This window comes from Trachinotus anak, unplaced genomic scaffold (assembly GCF_046630095.1).
Source record: "Trachinotus anak isolate AG129_WGS33_773 ecotype Australia unplaced genomic scaffold, CSIRO_AGI_Tana_v1 ptg000010l, whole genome shotgun sequence".
Taxonomy (NCBI): Eukaryota; Metazoa; Chordata; class Actinopteri; order Carangiformes; family Carangidae; genus Trachinotus; species Trachinotus anak.
The window spans coordinates 3,527,849-3,548,488 of NW_027273861.1; the positions used below are offsets into that span (position 1 = coordinate 3,527,849).

Consider the following 20,640-nt stretch of genomic DNA (forward strand, 5'->3'; position numbering starts at 1 on the left):
GGATCAAGTGACACCAGAATGAAGAGGTGAGGTAAACCCCAGAGGAGCCATCGAGAGGTAAACGCTCCGAGGGGACAGGCAACTGTGATAAGCTGAATATTTAGCAGGTCTCAAGTGGACGTTAAATGCACTTGTGGACATGAACATGTGAATTATGCAAGTGCATGTGTGAGAGTGTTTGTGTCCGTGAACTTCATTCTGTTGAGCTGCGATGTGTGATAATATTTTTCGGAAACGCTGAAAAAACTGTGCCTGAATTTCATTTCATTTCAAATTAGCACTTATAAGAGCAAGGACCTTATTAAAATCCAGAGGGAGTGGAGCGATAGAATTCAAAATGGATGATGAGAAATGTCTCCTGAACGAAATCATCCCTTCAGGTGTGTGATTATGTTGTTTTCTGATAAAGTGGCTCAATAATCCTTGTGTGAGATATAAAGAAACAGCACACTCTGCTTATGTCAAGGTCACAGTTTCTGTACAAATCCCCGTGGTTTGGTTGTTTTAATGAAAAAATGTTATTCTATAAACATTTCATTCCAAGGCTTCCTGACAAAATGGTGCGATATAAATAAAGAGTTAAAGCGACTGTCTGAAATAACAACTCCGAGACATTTTAATACCATAGTTGTCTTGAAGAATTTATCCCTAATTGCAAGGAATTGCTGCTTGTCTCTCTGCGAACACATCTGACTCAGATAAAAGCAACTTTTTCACTTAATTAAAAAGCAAAAACTGCAGAAATGTCTTTTTTTTTTTCTAGAAATTCATTTTGTCTTCTTGCTTTTTGGCCTTTTGGTCTTTGCTCCAGATCTGGTGGCCTCATCCTGTGAAACAAGAGGAAAGGATTAGACAACGAACAGACATAATTATCTGCATTGCGCTTAATGGTGCCAAAGCTATTTCCATGCTTAATATGTGAGCGGTGTTTTAAAGCCCCTGACTCAGTTTTTTTCCAGACACCTTCTGCCTGAACTCCTGTTGTGTTTCGCTGTCTTACGGAAATGTGTAATTTAAAATGTACTGATTGGCACGCTCCAAACTGTTTTAATGTATTCAAATGATTACTTGAAGCAAGCATAAATGATAATTATCTAACATACAGCAGGATGACAAATACTGAAATGTAAAAATTTTTAATATTCATACAGCTCCTTCATAACTAACATGGTGTTAGCAGTGTGGCTGTAGATGAATTTACTCTCCAGTACTGTGGAAAACTGGTGGTTCAGATCTTATTTTCTTAGTCCAGTTTTCTCCTGCTTCTAGTCCAAGTGTTCAGAGATTTTATCTGATTTAGCTTTTACCTCTGGTAAAACTGTCTTCACTCACTCTTCCACAGAATTAATATCCTGTTTCTAATTTGCCATTAATCTTGAAAATACTGGAACAAATTGTTGTCCAGCTTTTGACACAGTAGACCTTTGTACACAGGACTGACTGACAGGCTGAGGCAGAATATCAGGAACGGACCTCAACTGTTTTCTTCCTTACTTGGATGATAGAAAATCCCTTATGCCCATCATAGACGAAGATTTAAGATGGTGTACCTCAAGGGTCAACTCTGGATGTTATTCTGCTTCCTTGTATACACTTCCTCTTTCCAAGAGTCCTGGCTGGCAGCATTACTCTAGAGATGGCAGTGTCCGCCTGTCACTCCATCACTTTGGTTCATATTTAAAAGTCCTGACAACTATAGCACGGACTGAGGCACCCTGGTGACCGAGAGTTTACAGCGGTGACCAGAAAACCACAACATCCACAGTTTATGTCCAGCTTTGTTGTGTGTTGTTCAACTCTCCTCTTATTTTCTCACATCTTCCTCCTGTCGTCAATAAATTCAAACAAAATGCTCAAAAACTTCTTTGAAATTAAAAATAAATGGATTCCCGGGATTCCCAGGACCCTTTGTACAGACATTGGTGGTTCCCAGTTGATGAATCCTAATGACTTTGGTAATCCTCTGACTCAACCTCTACCCGACGGGATGGACTGTCATGAAGTCTGTGACAACTGATCTCAACTTAACCTTTAAACATCACATCACAGTGTCTTCTGAGCTTTTTTAATCTGCTTAGGAGCAGATTCAATCTGCTGAATGATTCAGTCATTGATTACATCCACTGTAGAGATTGATCAGGTCTGAATGATTGCTCTTCATTTTTAAACCTGTCAACCACAAAGCCTTAGATAAGGTTCAGTCAGCCAACTAAACAAAAGCACTTCATGAACTGGAAACAAACCATTCTGAAGAGGTTGTAAGTCCCTCCATCTACAGACAGTGGCCTCTAATTACAGAGGCAAAGAGCCTTTGCTGTCAGGTAGAAATGAAATAAAGTATGGAATTCACAGTGAGTTGTTGGGATTTTGAAGTAGGACACGTTTAAGAATAGGTTTGCAGTACCTTTAATCTATCTATGGCAGCGGCTCAAAGGTGAATAATGCTATCAATGGAATAACTTTGCAGAACACAAAGACAGCTTCAAAGCAGACTGCGCCTTGAGTTCAGGCTGGTGAAAGCGAAGAGCAAGTGTTTGATCTCCAGAACAAGTGGCAACCAGACACTTCAAATGAACCATCTATCATGACAACTACTGAGAAGTTACTGTGGAAACAGACCCTCTTTATTATTATAATACATCTGTGTCTCACTATAACCTGTAACCTGATACTGACCAACACTGTTGGAATAACTCTGACTTTCTGACTCTGCTTTGGTTTTCAGAAAGGCAAGATAACTGGAGGAACATTGGGGTTATAAGTCAAATTAGCTACAAGATACCAGGTACAAGATACCTGGTTGTTCCAGGTATCCTGACTGATGATGTGTCAGAGGAAGATGACAGAGCAATATATGAGTCCCAGAGAGCGTCTCACCGAGGAGGCAGCGTATCCCTCCTCCACCAGGATGTTTCTCGCACAGTTGTTGATGTGTTTGAAGCGGTCAGGACCCAACAAAATACCTCCATACCATCGAGACACCACTACCACGACGTTACGCACGTCCAGAATCTGCGGTGAGAGACAAACGTGGTATATGTGAAATGAGTGTGAATATGACAGAGCCAAGGAAAGGGACAAATACCTGAAAGTGTGACACAACACCATTTCCTCGGCGCCATTTTCATTCAAGCAGCAAAAATATCTCACACCAGATGTGATACAGTGAGTGAGTCTTCATTACATGTACCTGGCTCAGCTGCCAGTCTCAGCCTGAAGGCCGGACACTGTTTCCAACAGTTTGATGAGAAATTTAATTTCTATTTCATCTGTGTGTGTTCAGTATGTAGCTCCAGGACATGTTTATCTTAGATTAGAGGAGAAACTTCAAGGTCTAATTTATTCATCCATAAAATCACGGCAGTCACAGACCTTCCATCATAATCAACCAACACTGTTTACAGCAAATATAAATCCACCCAAAATAATATGAAATAAAACCATAACTGTAACTAAACTCAAACAATATAGATATAGAATCTTCCAACCAATAAAAGGCATGTTAAAAATAGTTCACCACAAAAAGACCATTAAAATAATAGCAAAGAAAACAATAAAACTTCTCTAATCTACATTTTCCTACATTCACAATGGATCAAGAGTCAGTTTTTAAGATTTTTTTGATCCCACACACCTGTCGCTGCAATGTGTAATGTAATCTTGTAATCACCCTATTAACAATGGATCAAATGTCTGCGTGTATGTGAAAGGCTTCGCTCCATGCAGTGAATCCACAGATAATTATCACCAAACACTGCAGTGACCCTCAGCTCCAAAGGTTGGTCCAGTATCTTCTGCCTCGCTGTAGTGATTGTCCTGCAAGCACCATTTCTGTTTCAGTTCACAGCATTCACATTCATGTTGCTTCCAGATGCAGCAGCCAGCTGTTTTCATCAATTAAATGTCCAGTTGGTGAACCAGCTACATGCAGAGTGGAGCATTTAGATGCTGAGGTAAAAGCAGAGCAAATAGGAAAGTGAATATTGGGCCTATTCACCAGGTGACTTGACCTACAACAGTGTCACCTGACAACATCTCAAAGTCCTGGCATCAAAACTCAGGTGATTCTTGGTTGTGCTGTTGACTAAGTCTGCTAGCTGACAACAAATAAAATTAGAATTTGTTAGAGAGGATTTAAAAAAAAAACAACAACAAAAAAAACCTTTAACAGCAGCTAGCTGTCTTCTCTGGTTTCCTTGGGCTCATCTTATTACATTAATCCCATCAAACTCCAAGTAAATAAAAAACAAGCTAATTCTCCAAAATGCCAGACTATTCCTTTAAAATCACAGAGATAATTTGGCTCAAATGACAATCTGTCATGTGGAGGACACTCATCCACATCTGCCTGCTGACACTATTAATCACTATTCATCTTTTATTCATCACCTCACACTTCCACATTCACTAGCAGAGAGCAAGAATCTCAGTGAGGAAATGGGAAGAAAGCCTGGTGGTGGGCGAAGAGACCAGAGAAGAATAGATTAAGGAGAAAGCTCTTCATGTAAATAGCTCAGCATGCTCAGAGTGTGAAGATTAATCAGCATGTTGCTCAGAAGGAAGAGCAGAAACACAGCGGACCTGATGCTATCACTCCAGTTACAGTAGGTCAGTCAGCTGCAGGAAGTGACCTGATAGTACGTCTTTTAATCTGCTCTTGCCCTCATCTTGTGTGGTCCAAGACTAAATAAAAACATAGTATATGGCTGAACTGTTTATGGGTGTGCGCAGGCTGCAATTTGAGAAAAAATCCCAACCTCCCACTATCACCATTGGGCCAGTGCCAGTGGATAAGTTCAGGGCAGAATTTCCTTCCGAGTCTGACCTTCTGCCTTGTCCTTTCCTCACGCGGACTCATGGGGGAGGTAATTATACTCAACAAAACAAAAGCTTAAATGCTAATTTATGGCAGAATTAAACCCCCCTTTCAGCACCATGGACAGAGCCACATGGCCAGGCCTGTCAAAACAATTTGTAAAGTAGAGTAAAGTATTTAAAAGAAAATGATCTGAAAATGCAACAGTGAAAATGTGGTCAACATAGAAATAAACAGGTTATTGTCACAGAAGATCACTGACAGTGAAAGTCCATTTATGATTTCATTGTTGTTTGCACTATAGACTGTTTCACAGTCAGGAGCACCAGGAGAACTCTATAAAGACATAGAAATACATAAAGTTTTTACCAGCCCTCTACGTCTGTCAGTCATTCATTGAGAGTGTGCCACATGCCTGTTCCAGGACGTGACCTGAGCCGCTGCTGATATATATCAAACAGAGGGAATTAGAAATAAAAGCCTCCCTCTAATAAAGGCTGGTTAGCTTCTGCGGCTGAGGTAAATCAAGGCCCTGGTCACTCTTTGAGGAAATACAGTAATTGAAAACTGTTGTGGATCCACTGTAAACGCCCCATAATGATGTAAATGAAACTGCGTCAAATTATTTTGAAAGAGCAATGGTCAATGGGAAAAGTCCAACTTTTAACTGACCAATGGTGTAACTTCATCACTCAGTTATCACTCAGTCAGTTCATAGATGTAGCGTTGGCCTGTGGCCAGTCCAGCCAAAAAAAAAAAAAAAAAGCATATATGAGGGGAAGTGTCTGAGTTTGCATTTTCTGTCTAGACTAATGTTTTGATTGAGTTAACTGTATAGTGATATGTACTAATACAAACCTCTAATTTATTCTTCGGCCACTTGGGGGCACTGCAACAAGCAATAGTCACACAATAGTGACATATAATCACTTTGTGCAGTTGATTCAGCTGTGATGGCAAACAAGTCTTTTTACACACCCAGCAGACTCAGAGCTTGTTTCCAATATTCCCTCTCTTTTAGCTCTGTTTTTGGTCTCTACCAACTCCTGATGGAAATATCTGGTTGTTTAGTTACTAAATGTTCCACTATGTTGACCAGCTAGCTGCTAACGGTGTCTGTCATTGTTGGGTGCATTGTACATATCAAAGCTTCTTATGGAAAACAGTTGCCTAGTTTGCCAAGAACACTAATGTGAGCTGTGAGAGTGAATCAAAACAGTAAAGTGGCTCTTAAAACCAAAACAATGAGCTGAAAGACACTACAACACTACGTACAGCTGAGGACAACCAGAGGGTTGGTGATAATCGTCTAAGGTTCACATTACACACAGTCATCTCACCTATTGTTAATATAAAAAAGTATTTCTTAGGGCAGCTTTATTCTAAAGAGTCATGACATATGCAAATGGTTAAAAATATTTCCCAAATTAGAGCAAAGACAGGGAACACTGTTAGTCAATGATGATTCGATTCATCTGAATTCAGAGCAACAGATCACAGTGACATACAAACCAAGAATCCAATGCAGTATTTCACAGCAATTTATCTCTCTGAAAGGGTCACACCGGGCGAGACGACTGCACTCATCTTATGAATGAGTATGAACTTTAACTTGAGTCATAAATCTCATCTGGAAAAGCTGTGACACGACTCTGAACCCTCCGTTAATGAGTATGACAGAACTACTACAAGTCATCAGCAAGCTGTGATTACAGCAAACTTTCTCTTTTGTCACAAACCTTTCACTGGCCTTCACTCAATATTACGAGGAAACAAAAAGTCCGTGGACAACTGCACATTTATGTGTTGTGAGGGTGTGTGTGGGGGTGTGTGTGCGTGTGTGTGTGAATCATGGTGTCATCTGAAAGCACAAGCCAGTGACAAGTGCCTCTTTGATATGTGAAATGAAAAGATTAATAACTGTGAAGGTACAATCATGGGACTAAATTTCCTTGGAGAGGCACAGAGTGGATATGTATACATTATGTAAATACTAGTGGTGCAGTCATTTCCCATGTAAAACTGTAAAGACTCTGTGTAGTTATATAGTTTCTGCAGAAGCACACTTCCATAAATTAACACTTGGCTCTGAGCCACTTCAACATTTTCACATCATGACTCTGACTTCAGAAGACACAATGATAATGATGTGCTACAAAAATCAACCATAAATGGCTAATGAATGTGATGAAATAACCCGACTAATAAAAAAAATCTAGTAGTTTTGATTATTACCCCCTTTCTTTGAGCATACTGGTTTGCTTCCTGGTGATGTTTTCATGATGTGATAATGACTTTCAACTAATGTGAAAACGTTTTCCGCAATTAGTCAAATGATCACTTAGTCAATCAAACCATGAATTGGAAACTATTTTGATTTGTTTTGCCTAATTCACTTTCTACTCACATTTACTGAATCCAGTTTCTCAAATACAAACATCCTCTGATTTTCTCTGTGTGATATCAGATTAAATTAAAGTAAATTTGGGGTTTTAGACTATTGGTGGGATGACACAAGAAATCTGAAGACGTCACTGCACACCAGCCGAGTCTCTGGGGCTGGAAATATTGGTGGTTGGTCAAGCACCATAATTAGGTTAAATTTTAACCTACAACAAAACCTACGGTACCTGAAAAACCTGACATTACCATCAAAATCGGCTGTGCTTTTAGTGCTGACTCTCAAATGCTAGCATGCTAACATGTTAAACAAAGACAGAGACTTTGGTAAAAAAAAAAAACCTGCTTAACACCAGCATGTTAGCATTGTCATTGTGAGCATGTTAGCATTTAGCTCCAGGTACCACTGTGCTTAAATGTGTCCTAGGTCCACACTACACACCGGATGTACACAGTATACACTCAGCTGGCAGTTTATTAGATACACTAAAGCTAAAACTAATACAGTCTGCAATGCAGAGTTGAGAGAGAAGTTGGTTCAACTTTACCACAGAAAACATGAGGTTGAAGTGCGCTGTCGGAGGCAGCGCAAACCAGCTTAAAAGCCACAGCAGACATCTAATTATGCAGACTGAAAATGAGCGAGGCAGCTCGGAACAGACACCAATTAAAGATGCAAAAGCCAAAATCAAGTTGGATGCAGATACTGCCATGTGGTTCTGATATTAATTCTGGGCAAAAGCTTTGTGTGTACTGCACTGATATTCATCAGCTCTCCTGTCATTTGTGTCTAACAAATGCAACATTCAGTTTAGTAAGCAGCTGAAAAATTCATCTGTTCGTTTCCTTAATTGAATGATAACCTGCAGTAAGTGGAGCAATCTCCCCCCAGCAGCTGTCTCTCCATCGTCCTCACAGTCCTGCAAGAAGCTGTGCTTGTCCTCGCAGTAAATCCTACAATAGACAGAATCACAACAACTTGGCATTAGGAGAGAGGAGCATTGAAACGTTTTGGTCTGAAAATGATGCCGTGACACCAGCAGCCTCTTCGTTGGAAAAGTTTTTTTTTTTTAAAGTGGTCTAAATGTCAACACCTCCCTGTGAGTAATGACCACCCAGACAGTGCATCAACAGCTCGACACTCACTTCATTAGACCACGCTAAAAAAAAAAGCCCTTTCCCACACAGGCAGGCGTGCATAAGAAAACACACAGAGAGAAACACATACACACACCTATTCACATAATACACAATACTGTCAGAAAACTGCTATTTTTTGACTTTTAATTGCAGTAATGTGCCCTTTAGAGAAGAAAGATAGGGCATGCATTTTTACTTATCTCATGTTTTCTCCTCTAATGAGACACAGCATGAAACTAACCTGAAGGTGTCAGCGTTATTTGCATTACAAAGCCATGGTAGATGTAACAATATATATCTCTTTAGATATTTCCCATTCAATTGAATGGGAAAGTGGTCTGAGACTGTTGGACCCCACCATATACATATCTGACTGTTACATCCCTATGTGGCCAGGGGATGTGGGGAGTAACACAAATTTAAACCAGGGACAAGGAGAGGAGGAAAGCGGAGGTTCACAAGAAAAAGATAATTTATTTACAATCACTAGCACAAAGAAACATCAACGAAAAGTGGACTTTTTTGGAAGGAAGTGGTCGTTCTGCCAGAAACAGAGATATAACAAAGAATTAAATTAGCACCAAGACCTATGTTAAACTTAGGTTAACAACTCTACCGAATCCGGTACACAACAACTGCTCACAGCTCACACACACAGCACTCAAGCTGCCGAATGGCCCACTGGCACCGACTAGGTTCCTCCTCAAGCTTTTAATACCCCAGCCACCTGATTAGTCAAGTGAACACTGGTGGGTTCACTTACCATGAGAACGGGGGAAGGGAAAAAGAAGGCGGATACCTGGAATGAGAGGAGGGAAACACACAACCACACCTACACACGGCTCGACAGCCGTAACACTGACACTACTGACCTGTATGCATAAATATTATGAGTGGCACTGGCAATCTTTTTGTTCTCATACAGCTTCTCCAGGACTATTTTCACCTGCAACACACAACAGGTGGGACAATAAACATCATGACATATTCATCACTTCACTCTCACACACTTCTACACTCACTGGTCACTATATTAGGTACACCAACCCGTGTCGACCCCTTTTGCCTTAATTCTTCGTGGCACAGATTCAACTAGGGAACATAGATTCAAAAAGGAACATTCCTCAGAGATTTTGCTCCATATTGATATAATAGATGCAAATCTCCCGTTCCACCACATCCCAAAGGTGCTCTATTGGACTGAGATCTGGTGACTGCAGAGGCCATTTGAGTACAGTGAACTCATTGTCATGTTCAAGAAACCAGTTTGAGATGATTTGAACTGACATATTGCGTTATCCTGCTGGAAGCAGTAGATGGTACACTGTGGTCATAAAGGGATGGACATGGTCAGCAACAATACTCAGGTAGACTGTGGCGTTTAAACGATGCTCAGTTGGTACTAAGGGCCCAAAGTGTGCAAGAAAATATCCCCCATACCATTACACCACCACCAGTGGCCTGAACCGTTGATACAAGACAGGATGGATCCATGCTTTCATGTTGTTGACCTCTGACCCTACCATCTGAATGTCGCAGCAGAAATCGAGACTCATCAGACCAGGCAACATTTTTACAATCTCTTATTGTCCAGCTTTGTTGAGCCTGTGTGAACTGTAGCCTCAGTTTCCTGTTCTTAGCCGACAGGAGTGGCTCCCGGTGTGGTCTTCTGCTGCTGTAGCCCATCTGCTTCAAGGTTCAACATGTTGTGCATTCAGAGATGCTCTTCTACATACCCCATTTATAATGAGTGGTTATTTGAGTTACTGCTGCCTTCCCATCAGCTCGAAGTAGCCTGGCCATTCTCCTCTGACCTCTGGCATCAACAAGGCACTTTCTTCCAGAGAACTGCTGCTTACTGGATATTTTCTCTTTTATATATATTTTTTATTTAAATCACCTTTCCTCCCTGTTCTGATGCTCAGTTTGAACTTGCATTAACAAGCAGTTGAACAGGTGTACCTAATAAACTGGCCGGTGAGTGTATATCCACAGTGTTAAATACAAACCTCTTTCATATGAAACCCTGAGGGGAATTATCATATGAAAATTATTTGCTTTGAATGTTATAGTTATTGTTATTATTATTACTACTTTATCTTCAGTAAACACTCTCCCTTCCTGCTGCCACCACCTCTGCATCACTACAACCTTTCATAATCTCTCAGGACTAGACCACTATCTGCTCATCTGATGTGAAATCACTGTGGTCATACTTTGTGCAATAATCTTGGGACACTATGTGCAATATTTTAGACAGTGCTTATTGATGTTCTCTTATGATGTAGATGCACTTAATATGATGTTTTTTGTCTTTCACTATTTATTGAAAATGTAGAGAATGTGTGTGAATGAGTGTGTATGCATGTACAGAGTGTTTTTTGGATTTTGCGCAGCAAATCTCGTTGTACTATTTTGTGCAATTACGATAAAGCTTTCAGTTCAATTCAAATCAATTCAATTCAGTTTATTTTCATTGGTTATCTGTTTGTCACAATGAAACACATTTACTATATTTACTTTTATTCATTTCTCTTTCTTACTTGATTTTTGTTTACCTTTTTTATTTCTTTTGTGTTCGACCATGACCAAGAAATGAAGAAGTGGGCAGCATGCTATGTTTTTGTATTCTTTAGCTCAGACACTGTATCAAACCCTAATGCTGCTGCTGTACCGACTTTTTTATGGGACAAAAAAAGAAGTTGAAGTCAACATCGAAACCAAGTGAGATTGAAAATGATGCAGTATCTGCGCAGATGACGTCAGCGTGTTGTCTGGCTCACGCACAGCAGCATTAGTCAACTGTTTAGTGAGGCACATTTCATGCAAATAAAACAGGCTAAAAATACATTTTAACAGTAAACTATGATTTGGACTCTCCCTCCTCTGCCTCTCCAGTGTTTTTCACTTGTCTCGTTTAATTTCTGCTTTTCTACAAGATGACTATATTTACCATGAATTTCACATTTTGTTCATGTTTTTGTATCCCACTGTTTTGTGTCTCTAATTGATCCTCAAGGATCTGTGAACGCAGCGTTTCAAGTGACGAACGTAGCAGTTCAGACATTAAGTTTATTTCTCAATTGATATAATTGAGAAATAAACTTAAACAAATGAACCCTTCCAGATTATGAGAAGACAACATGTAAATCCTGCCTGGGCCTCGGTTTATTCAGCTCATCTGCTCTCTTGAGGACGGCTGCATCTGTAAATATTTTGGTCCAAACAGCACTTCGGAACAGGTGGAAGCTTTTAAGACGAGCCGGTGTGTTACCGGACAGCCAGCATGAGATGAACACGCAGGAATGAGCCAGATGTTTCAATAAGGGGGAAAAAAAATCCTCCTCCTCCTCTAAGAGCCTCATCATAGAATTTCTACTGAAACATGTATGAGCTGTCTTCTTCACAGTTAAAAAAAATAAGAAAAATAAGGTGTTTAACTTCTCATTTCTCATTTATTTCTTTCAGTCTCAAAGATCACCGAGGTTTCCCTCATTTGCAATGATGTCGAGATACACAGACGTTTGGGTTTAAATTCAAAAGAGGACAATATTCAGTCAAAGTATTTGCTCACTGAGGTGAGCTGGTTTGAGATCAGGGTAGCAAGTGTGTCGATCTTGAGAGTGTGTTTGGGGCACAAAAACTAAAGGCATGTTTTCCGAGTTCAGAGTAAAAGGGTTGGACTTGAAGCACAGGACAGTTAGTAGAGCTAGTTTGGTCTGGTCCTGTGGTCCAGTCCAGCACAGATGTCATACAAGGTGGCAGATGTCCAATAAGGGCTTTATGAATTAAAAGGTACAGGTGTTTAACAAGCCTCTGTGCCAGAGAGGACCAGCCAACTTTGTTATACCAGTAATGAATCTGAGCAGACTGATAAACTGAGTCTAGAGGTTTGAGAGTGGAAGCTGCAGCATGACTGTAGGTAATGCCACCATAATCTAGTTCTGATAGGAAGACTGCTTCAGCAATGCAAAGGGAGGCTGGATCTGTTTCTGTAAAGGTTTTTGGCAATGAGATTTTTAATATGATGTTTAAATATAAATGATTCATCTAGCACAATACCTGCATATTTATACTCTGTGACTGTGGGTAGGTGTAGACTCACAAAATCAGTATCTCTTGCTCTAGGAAAACGCATGAACTTGGTTTTGCTTATATTAAGCACTAGCTTTAAGTTGGTGCATCCTGAATGGCACTGAAAGAATGTTGTAGGTTGTCAACAGTAGGATGTGCAAAGCAATACAGAATAGTGCCATCTGCATAAAGCAGGACATTACAGTCGGTTAGAAAAGAGAGACAATATAATTAATAGATTGTAAATAAAGCCCAGAACTGATCTTTGTGAAACACCTTTTGTTACTGGTAAAAAGTCTGATTTCCAGCCTTGACACACTGAAATCTTTCAGAAAGGTAATTTTGAAACCATCTAGAGGAAATGCATGTATGTATATGTTGTTATGTTGGAAGCCACATACAACACATAGCAAAACACATTTTAAACCAGATATCACTACATATACTAGGCTATGTTATCTATTGTATGGAGATATGGGAAAACACTTATAAAAACTCAGTTTTTATGCTGCAGAAGAAAACTATGTGAATCATCAGTCAATCGGATTATCATGAACCAACTAACCCACTATGTATTCATTCATATGCCTTACAATGTCACGATCTGGTTGACTTTAAAACTACACAGATTATGTATGAAGCACAAAATAATTAACTCGCAAACTGTATTCAGAGGCTGTTTGTAACCAGGGAGAGCCCATATGACCTTCGGGGAATAAGTTGAATTAAAGCTTAATTTAAAAAAGCAATGGCAAGGACAAATATGTGAAGAAAGTGCATATCTGTGGATGAGTTGAGACAATGAATTAAGAACTGCACAAATGTAGCAGTGAAATTCTTTTTTCTTTTTTTTTGGGGGGGACTTTTTTCTTTTCTTTCTTTTTGTCTCCGTATGTTTGACATGCTGGAACTCCTAATCCTGCTTCATGTTCAGTTATTACTTTTTAATAGTATAGCATCTAATCTTTGCTTCTCCTTGTTCCTATCTCCTCTGACTATACATCAGCCTGTAGTGAGAGAGGGTGGGTGTAATAAGCTATAGCTTCAGCCTACACCTTTTCAGCAGTACAATGCTTCCTTTAGTCCATATTAGAAACAATAATGTAACAGCAGAGGTGGTGCTAAGCATAGGTCTGAAACCAGACAGGGCGACATACATACTGTAGGAGCTGTATGGTTTTATTACTATGTCATTTTTCCTGTATTGTTTGGAAATTAAAAAAGTCACTCATGTGCTGTACCTGTCTGGGAGTCACCACAGGTGCTAAGTGAGGCTGGAAGGTGCTGCGTCGGTCTGTGATCGGATTTCCGTGTTTTATCGGAGGCACCTCTTCATCTGCACGATAAAATCACATGACATCACACCTGGGAGCTGTGTGTTTAAATTCCCCTCTGAATCCAACGCAACAAAACGTGTGGTACCATTTGCATGATCCATGAAGAGATGCACATTTTCTGTGTTCAGTTTGAGAGTCCTGAAGTCAGGTATGTCTTCATCATCATCATCATCGCCGTCCACCTCCTCCTCGGCTGTCATGTTCACCTTCTCTGATTGATCAACTGAAGCAGGTAAAAAAAAAATGTATGCCTTGTTAAAGGACAGGTTTTTTTTTTCAATCCCCACCCTGGTGCTACCTGAGCAAATTATCACCAAATCACCTAAACACTGACACTAAAATGACCAACAGACAATTCATAATGACACAAATGACTAAAACCTGTCCGCACTAGTGCAGATGCTGACATCCATTTTAGCACATATCCTACAAATCTGACGAGTATGTGCAACTAATAGTTGAGAAATATTAGATTTTTCATACAAGTGTTAAGTGATGTATGGAGCATGTGTTTTCAAATTGATGAAGATGTTTTCTGAATTTGTTTGTGTTTTGTCTGTTTTCCATGTGTTTTCTTAAGTTGCAGTGCGTTGAGCTCTCGGGGCCACCGTATTACCCAGAAGTGAGCAATAATGTGAGATTTTGGCCATCATTATGCATCACCACCCACAGCTGTCGAGTCGCACAAGTCTGGCTCTAATGCCTAGAAAATATGGAGCACCGCATTGTGGGATGGTGGGCAGAAAGTAGTGAACATGCCCTGGACGTACAGAGGACACATTTACACTCCCAGCTCAGACATGAAGGTAAATCCAGTGCACTATCTACTAAATGGGGAGTGATTTCAGACACAGCCTTACTTTCATTTTCAAAAAAGGCTCAGATCAGTCAATTTGTCGGGGACTATTTTCAGTTGTGACTTAATAACACACATTTGGTGGTGTGGGGTATTTCTGGCAGCAGGATGGTATCCATCATGTATCTGAAAATAAAGTTCAGAGCTCATGTTCATCCAGCGTGGCTCATTGATGAGCTTTGGAAAACAATCAAGAGCATAATTTCCACTGGGGACGAGGGTCACATCCTCCTCGTTTTCACCGCCTCAGGCAAATTTTCTTACTAAACTCTCTCTGAATATCATTCTGTCACTGTCAAACCACCACAGCCCACATGAGACAAGATCTGGGTTGATGAAAGTGTTTCAATTCAGTCATTACCTTGCACTCAAAGCAATGAGATGAAAGCTTTGCAGATGTTTTTTTTTCAGGTGACATGGCTGACAGACACTACTCAGCATGAAATAAAATCCACCATTTTTTCTATTAAGAAAAGTGTTTTTAGACCACTGTGTTTTTTGACGGATACAACACAAAGAATCAGACCGGGGATGGTTTTAACAGGGTCATGTGTGACTCTTCCGATTTCTCCAATCAGCAACAAGTTAGGAATCAGCTGATTCACTCTATACAGGCTCAATCTAGTTCTTATTAAACATGTGAGGAAGTAGCTCCCTGTGGCTGAAACAGACCATTTTAGAGGGAAAAAAATACTGTTGAGATAAGAAATGTTTTTTTTTTTACTCCATTTATTTTTATGACAGTACTGTCTACTTTGTAGCTAAACTTTTTGGACTTAAATCATTTTTACTGTGTGTCTGTGTAGATGTTTTTCATGCTTGTTGTCAATGCTAATGTTTTAGCTGTTACCATGGCTACAAGAGTCTGGGTTAGTTGTAACCGATGTTGGGCAGTATCGCATTACTCAGTAACAAATCACTCTAATATTATTACTTTCCCCAGTAATGAGTAGTGTATGAGATTACACCCTAAATGTCCAATGTTCAATATTTTTCTAAAGCAAAGTATTTTTGCTTGTGCTGCAGAGATAACACCCACACCGTTTAATAGCAGACACATGTCACTAGTTTGTTTTACATTTTGAACACACTGGCTTAAAAGAGCTCCAAGATACAGACAGAAATATCATAAACGTACTTATAAAATAAACTAAAAGTTATTCAGGATTACCGCAGTAATAAAATAGAGGTTTACACAGCATTTCATAGAATCTACTTAATGGTAGGATCAGTTCATTGTTGGTGTTGTTCAATTTTTTTTAATGGGATTTGATTATAAGAGAAATATAGAATATCACCAGACCTGTGATTTAATGTTCTTCATAACAGGTAGAGAAGCAAAGACCCTGCTCAATCTCAGACGTCCATAATAAAAACAGGATATGATTAAAGTTGAGCTGGTTACAAATCTAAGAGCTGAGCAATGTCTGTACTGTTTAGTCTGCACAAGCTGCCAAAACTCATTCAAAGTACGTGGGCCATCATATTTATGTGAACAAATATTCGCTCTGATATTTTTCCTTCATCCTTTGCTGTCTGGTCTCATTCAACCAAACTTCGTCATCAGGCCCATTATTTCTCTTTACTCTTCATGTCCTCACAGTCATGTTTATTCCCTTTTCATTTCCTTTTCTGTGAAAAGTGCATCTTCTGCCTTATCACAACACCCCCCCAAGCCCCCCCACCCCTCCCCGCCCCACCCCCGCTTCCTTTTCTCCCTCTCTCCACCGTGTCCGTGTCATTTGAATGGGAGTAAGCCATCAAACCTACACCTCTGAGCTAAAGTGCTGCGAACAGTCACACTTATTGCCACATGCAAGGCAGAGAGAGGACAATTTGTGCTCCACAACAATAGGGAGGAGAGTTAATATTTTTCAGGCGTGTTGCTCAAAGGAGACCATCTGCCTCAATAATGGACACTGCTGGTCTCTGGCTATAGATAACCAAGTAAAACCAGACCAACCCCAGAATAGCAGATTCACACTGATACCTTTGGGACATTTTCACTCTTTTTACTGTTCGACAGATTCTGCCCAGGTAACAAAAGACATTACACAGATATTGATCTTAACTCAGTCTGACACAGAGGGTTTTTTTAAAGCCCCCACAGGCCTTTGTGTTCATCTAACCACAGCTTCAGATCACATCAGATATCTGTGTCACTGCTTCATAGCAGCATCATAGATGGACGGCAATAGATTCATCTGGGCTTTTAATTCTGTTTGGTTTAAAGAAATCATTTAATAACTGACCAGATGATGAACAGGTTGTTAACGTGTGGATGTTATCTTGCCTCTTGCTTGTTAGAAAGCGTGGAATAGACTGTTTGTTAAACCCCACCCCTGAGCAGAGACTGACCAATCACAGCTTAACAACCATAACTAGAGACAGCAGGCCTGTCAGGATACTGAGCATTGAGTTTGTTAACCACGGTTTGTGTAAACATCCAAACCATTCAAGGGTCATGTTAATTTATAATATGTAACTTTTCCACAATAAAACGTTTAAAAACAACTAGATATATGTTATATATTTTGTTGAGTTGTGTACAATTATTCGAAATGGTCTGTTTCCCTTGGTCACCTGTCTATGACATCATATCTCCTATGAACGTGTCAGTGTTGTGTTTGTCTGCCAGAAGCTCAAAATGTACTTTTATCCCGTTTTGAGTCACATTTTTAAGATACACTTTTTACACCTTGATCGTTTTCAACAATATATTTTAGGATTTTAGTCATCAACAGTTCAGCTCATTGCTGCTCTGAGACATCCTGTGTCTGCCAAAGAATGTCGGTGAATCACTGATTTTTAATGTGAAACTGATTTTTTCAGTCTTTTTACCAGTTTCAATTTGTTATGGACAAAATCAGACCTCTGTGAATAATTCAGCTGTTGGTCAAAACAATCTAAACAAAGGTTAGCAGCAGTCCCAGCTCCCAACCCTTCCTTGACATCTCGGTCATTGACAGTTCAGCTCCCTGCTGCTCAGAGACGACCTGTGTCTGCCGAAGAGCGCTGGTGAAACACTGACTTTTAATGTGAAACGGCTTTATTTAGTGCTTTTAACAGTTTTAGTCCCCTGGTCTGTTTATTGAGGAGAGGAGGAGACCTCTGTGGAGAATTCAGCTCCAGGTAAAAACATCCTCAACGACACTGAAGGAATCCAAACCAGGAGAAGCTGACACCAATGGTGGTGAAGACTCCCATGATCCCACACTATTTCATGACATCACCCAACACCTTTTATATTTGTTTTGAGCGAGAGAGACCTAGCGGCAGAAGTTACATACTCTGTTTTGAAGAGATTTTTAGGGTTATGGGGACGTTGTCTTTTTCCATGTTTTAGCACGATGTCATGTTCACATGTAGCCATCAAATGTATATTTAAGACCCTTTGTAAGAGTCTTTGTTTTCAAGCAAATCAACTAGAAACCAATCAGCTAGAGACAGTTTTCTATCAAGTGTTAGCATTGGCATTAGTTTATGCTAGCTAGCTATAGTGCTAGAGTGCTAGAGAAAGACATCATTTCATTATCTCTTAAAACATGGGAAGCCCGCTTTGTTCGCTCCTGTGTGAAGTCAAATGTCTAAAAAATGACTGATTTGTCACATCGTATATATGTTGTGCGCTGGACATGTGTAGCAACACTTTCTCAGGGGGGTGGGGCTTAACAAAACGGTCCAAAATGCCTAGACTCGCTGTTCCACAGCAAACTCTGATAACCGTTTTTAAAGTATCCGTTTTTATGAACTGCTCTGAAAAGTGTGGCCTTCAAGCATGAATTTCATTTTTCACACCTCACCTGTTTCTGAGCTCTGGGATTTCTCCACCAGGAATTCTCTAATCTTCTCCACCCACAGGTAGAGGATGCTCTCGCCCATGTGCTCCCTGTCGAGATTTAAATATTTTTAAATATATGAGGGTGGACTGTCTCTCCTCACATCTGAAGAGGGACCGCACTGGAGACAGTCGTGAGGGGCCTTTGTTGTCATCCTACAGTACCTCCTCGTGAAGTCAGAAATTATGAGAGGCACTCACACATAGAGGTCTTCCAGGCTGTTTGCCAACCTGGCCCTCTCAGGGCCTCGCAACCACGCTGCACTACAAAAGCCGAGAACAAACAGAGGGTCATTGAGTAGGACGAGGAGTGGGTTTTTGAGTGGCGTGTTTTGCTTGTTATCAGTTCAGCAGATCGCCACAAGATTAAATTTGAAAGGCAAATTGACTTACTTGATCTGGTAGATGGGCGGGGCTGCGCTCGGATAATCAGGTGGGAGAATTATCTGATCAGTAAGAAAAAAAACAATTATAAACTGGATTATAAACAAACTGCAAGGAGAGAGACTTGTGACTGATGTGCTTGGTTTTCTTTTCCTCTACCTGCAAACATGCTGTCAGTTTTGGCTCCTCTAAGTTGTTGGATATTTTGATGCAAAATATTCTGGATGCTTCATCTATAACACACCATTCGTCACCATATATGGAAGACAGAGCCTCCACCTCTTCAATCTGAAAGGGAGGAAGCCATGACAAAGTAAAAGCATCAAAGTGAGTCTGTGGATTTCATGTATGAATTAATCCCTAAAGTCATTTAAGCATTTGGACCAGTGATGTGCTGAAAGCTTCAAACTCCAACCTACAATAATGTATTTGGAAATAATATCACCAAATTCAACTGCACAGACACATCCAAAGCACACAGTACTACACCACAGCTTTAATGCTAATGGAAATAAACCGTCTAATCCTGAAGGAGTCTTCTAACCATCTGGATGATAAAAAAAAAAAATTCCCACTGCAGCATGAGAAAAAGATTTTTAACTAACTCCCTCAGTTTTGACTTTTTCTCTAAACCCCCCTAAAAAAGGTGGAATAAGGAAATAACATATGTTTGTGCTCAGTTTGTACAAAAAATGAAATGTTTTATTAGTGTATTTTGATGTAATATATTATTTAATATTTTCATACAAAGAAGCATCTTCATATTATTTTGTTAAAATGATGTCAAATGAAGTAGACATGACATTTCTGGCTACCTGTATCCGCAGTCTTGAGGAAAAGGATTTAAAAGCTTTTCATACTGTGCAGCACATGAAATATTTTTAATCCAGATGGTTAGAAGAGTCCTTGATGGTTCTGTAAATAACTTCAGAACAGTGCTAAGTGTTGTTAAAAAAAAAAAAAAAAAAAACATCCTGTGTTTTTCAAAGAGTTCCTGTTCCAGGTAAATTGGATGCTGTGATCTGAATGTAATGTCAGTGCATTAAAAGGCACAAGCTGGAGACACTGGGTAAAAAGAAGCCCTGTTCTAACACAGAGCCACAGGTTTAACTATGTCTTCCTATGATGGTGTTAATTTTTGTTCTGTGGTCTCTGTGCAGCACCTGCTAAGCTTCAAGCATCACAGGCATATGTGTTCATGAATCCAAGCACCTTGGGAAACGTGTGTGTGTCCGTCTTTACTGAATGGTCTATGCACAGTAGTTCATGCATGCGCATTTTAATTACACCACCATTGTGATTCTCAGACTGGTGCTGAAATGGTTTGTTTGAGCCATTAATTTCAGGGCCCTCAGCCTGGATTTGTTGTCAGTGATTATAATTCAACCGTCTGCTGCTGGACCTCTGTTTCACCTGCCCACGGACGAGCTCTGCTGCAGGGCCACTTCAAAAAGAAAACAGGCAGTGAACACAACTTTCCAGCCTGTCTTCAGTCTATCAGAGCAGAGACATCTTACTTGAGACTGAAGATCTCCTTCATTCTCCGGATTTATGATGTCGGCCATTTGTTCATCTCATCGTCAAGTGTCAGCTCTTAAAACGTGAAAAAAGCGGAAAAGATCAAACACAAGCACATGAGCTACATGTAGGAGTCCAACCTGTGTGTGCTGTGGAAGTGTAAACTGCTTCCGGGTGTTTGGTCTTCCGGTTTCTGCTGTATTTTCACACAGCAAAGGACAAAACATTTGTACGGATTTTGCAGCGCAAAGAACAAAGAATTTACCTGTGTTTATGA

The 20,640-nt window shown here is 40.0% G+C and overlaps 1 protein-coding gene across 4 annotated transcripts; it reads right to left on the reverse strand.

The window, feature by feature from the left end:
• Positions 1–467: 467 nt before the first annotated feature.
• On the reverse strand, positions 468–20,538 carry impact (impact RWD domain protein). Of its 4 annotated transcripts, none has more exons than XM_071486927.1 (11): positions 20,363–20,538; positions 19,005–19,133; positions 18,855–18,907; positions 18,663–18,725; positions 18,427–18,512; positions 13,853–13,990; positions 13,672–13,766; positions 9,229–9,302; positions 8,080–8,170; positions 2,878–3,012; positions 468–827 (listed from the first exon to the last, which is right to left on the reverse strand). In XM_071486927.1, the coding sequence occupies exons 1-11, from the start codon at positions 20,408–20,410 to the stop codon at positions 768–770; spliced, it is 972 nt and encodes a 323-aa protein (XP_071343028.1). In that variant the 5' UTR covers positions 20,411–20,538; the 3' UTR covers positions 468–767. The 4 variants fall into 4 exon arrangements, with proteins under 4 accessions (XP_071343028.1, XP_071343029.1, XP_071343030.1 ...); XM_071486928.1 differs by having other exon boundaries at positions 2,797–3,012; XM_071486929.1 differs by lacking the exon at positions 2,878–3,012.
• Between the last annotated feature and the right edge of the window lie 102 nt (positions 20,539–20,640).

Coding starts and splice junctions, on each gene's coding strand:
- impact (XM_071486927.1), bottom strand. CDS start 20,410: ATGGCCGACATCATAAATCCGGAGAATGAAGGAGATCTTCAGTCTCAA. Junction 18,726..18,854: donor CCGCCCATCTACCAGATCAA/GTAAGTCAATTT, acceptor CGGCTTTTGTAG/TGCAGCGTGGTTGCGAGGCC. Junction 9,303..13,671: donor CTGTGGTGACTCCCAGACAG/GTACAGCACATG, acceptor TGTGTGTTGCAG/GTGAAAATAGTCCTGGAGAA.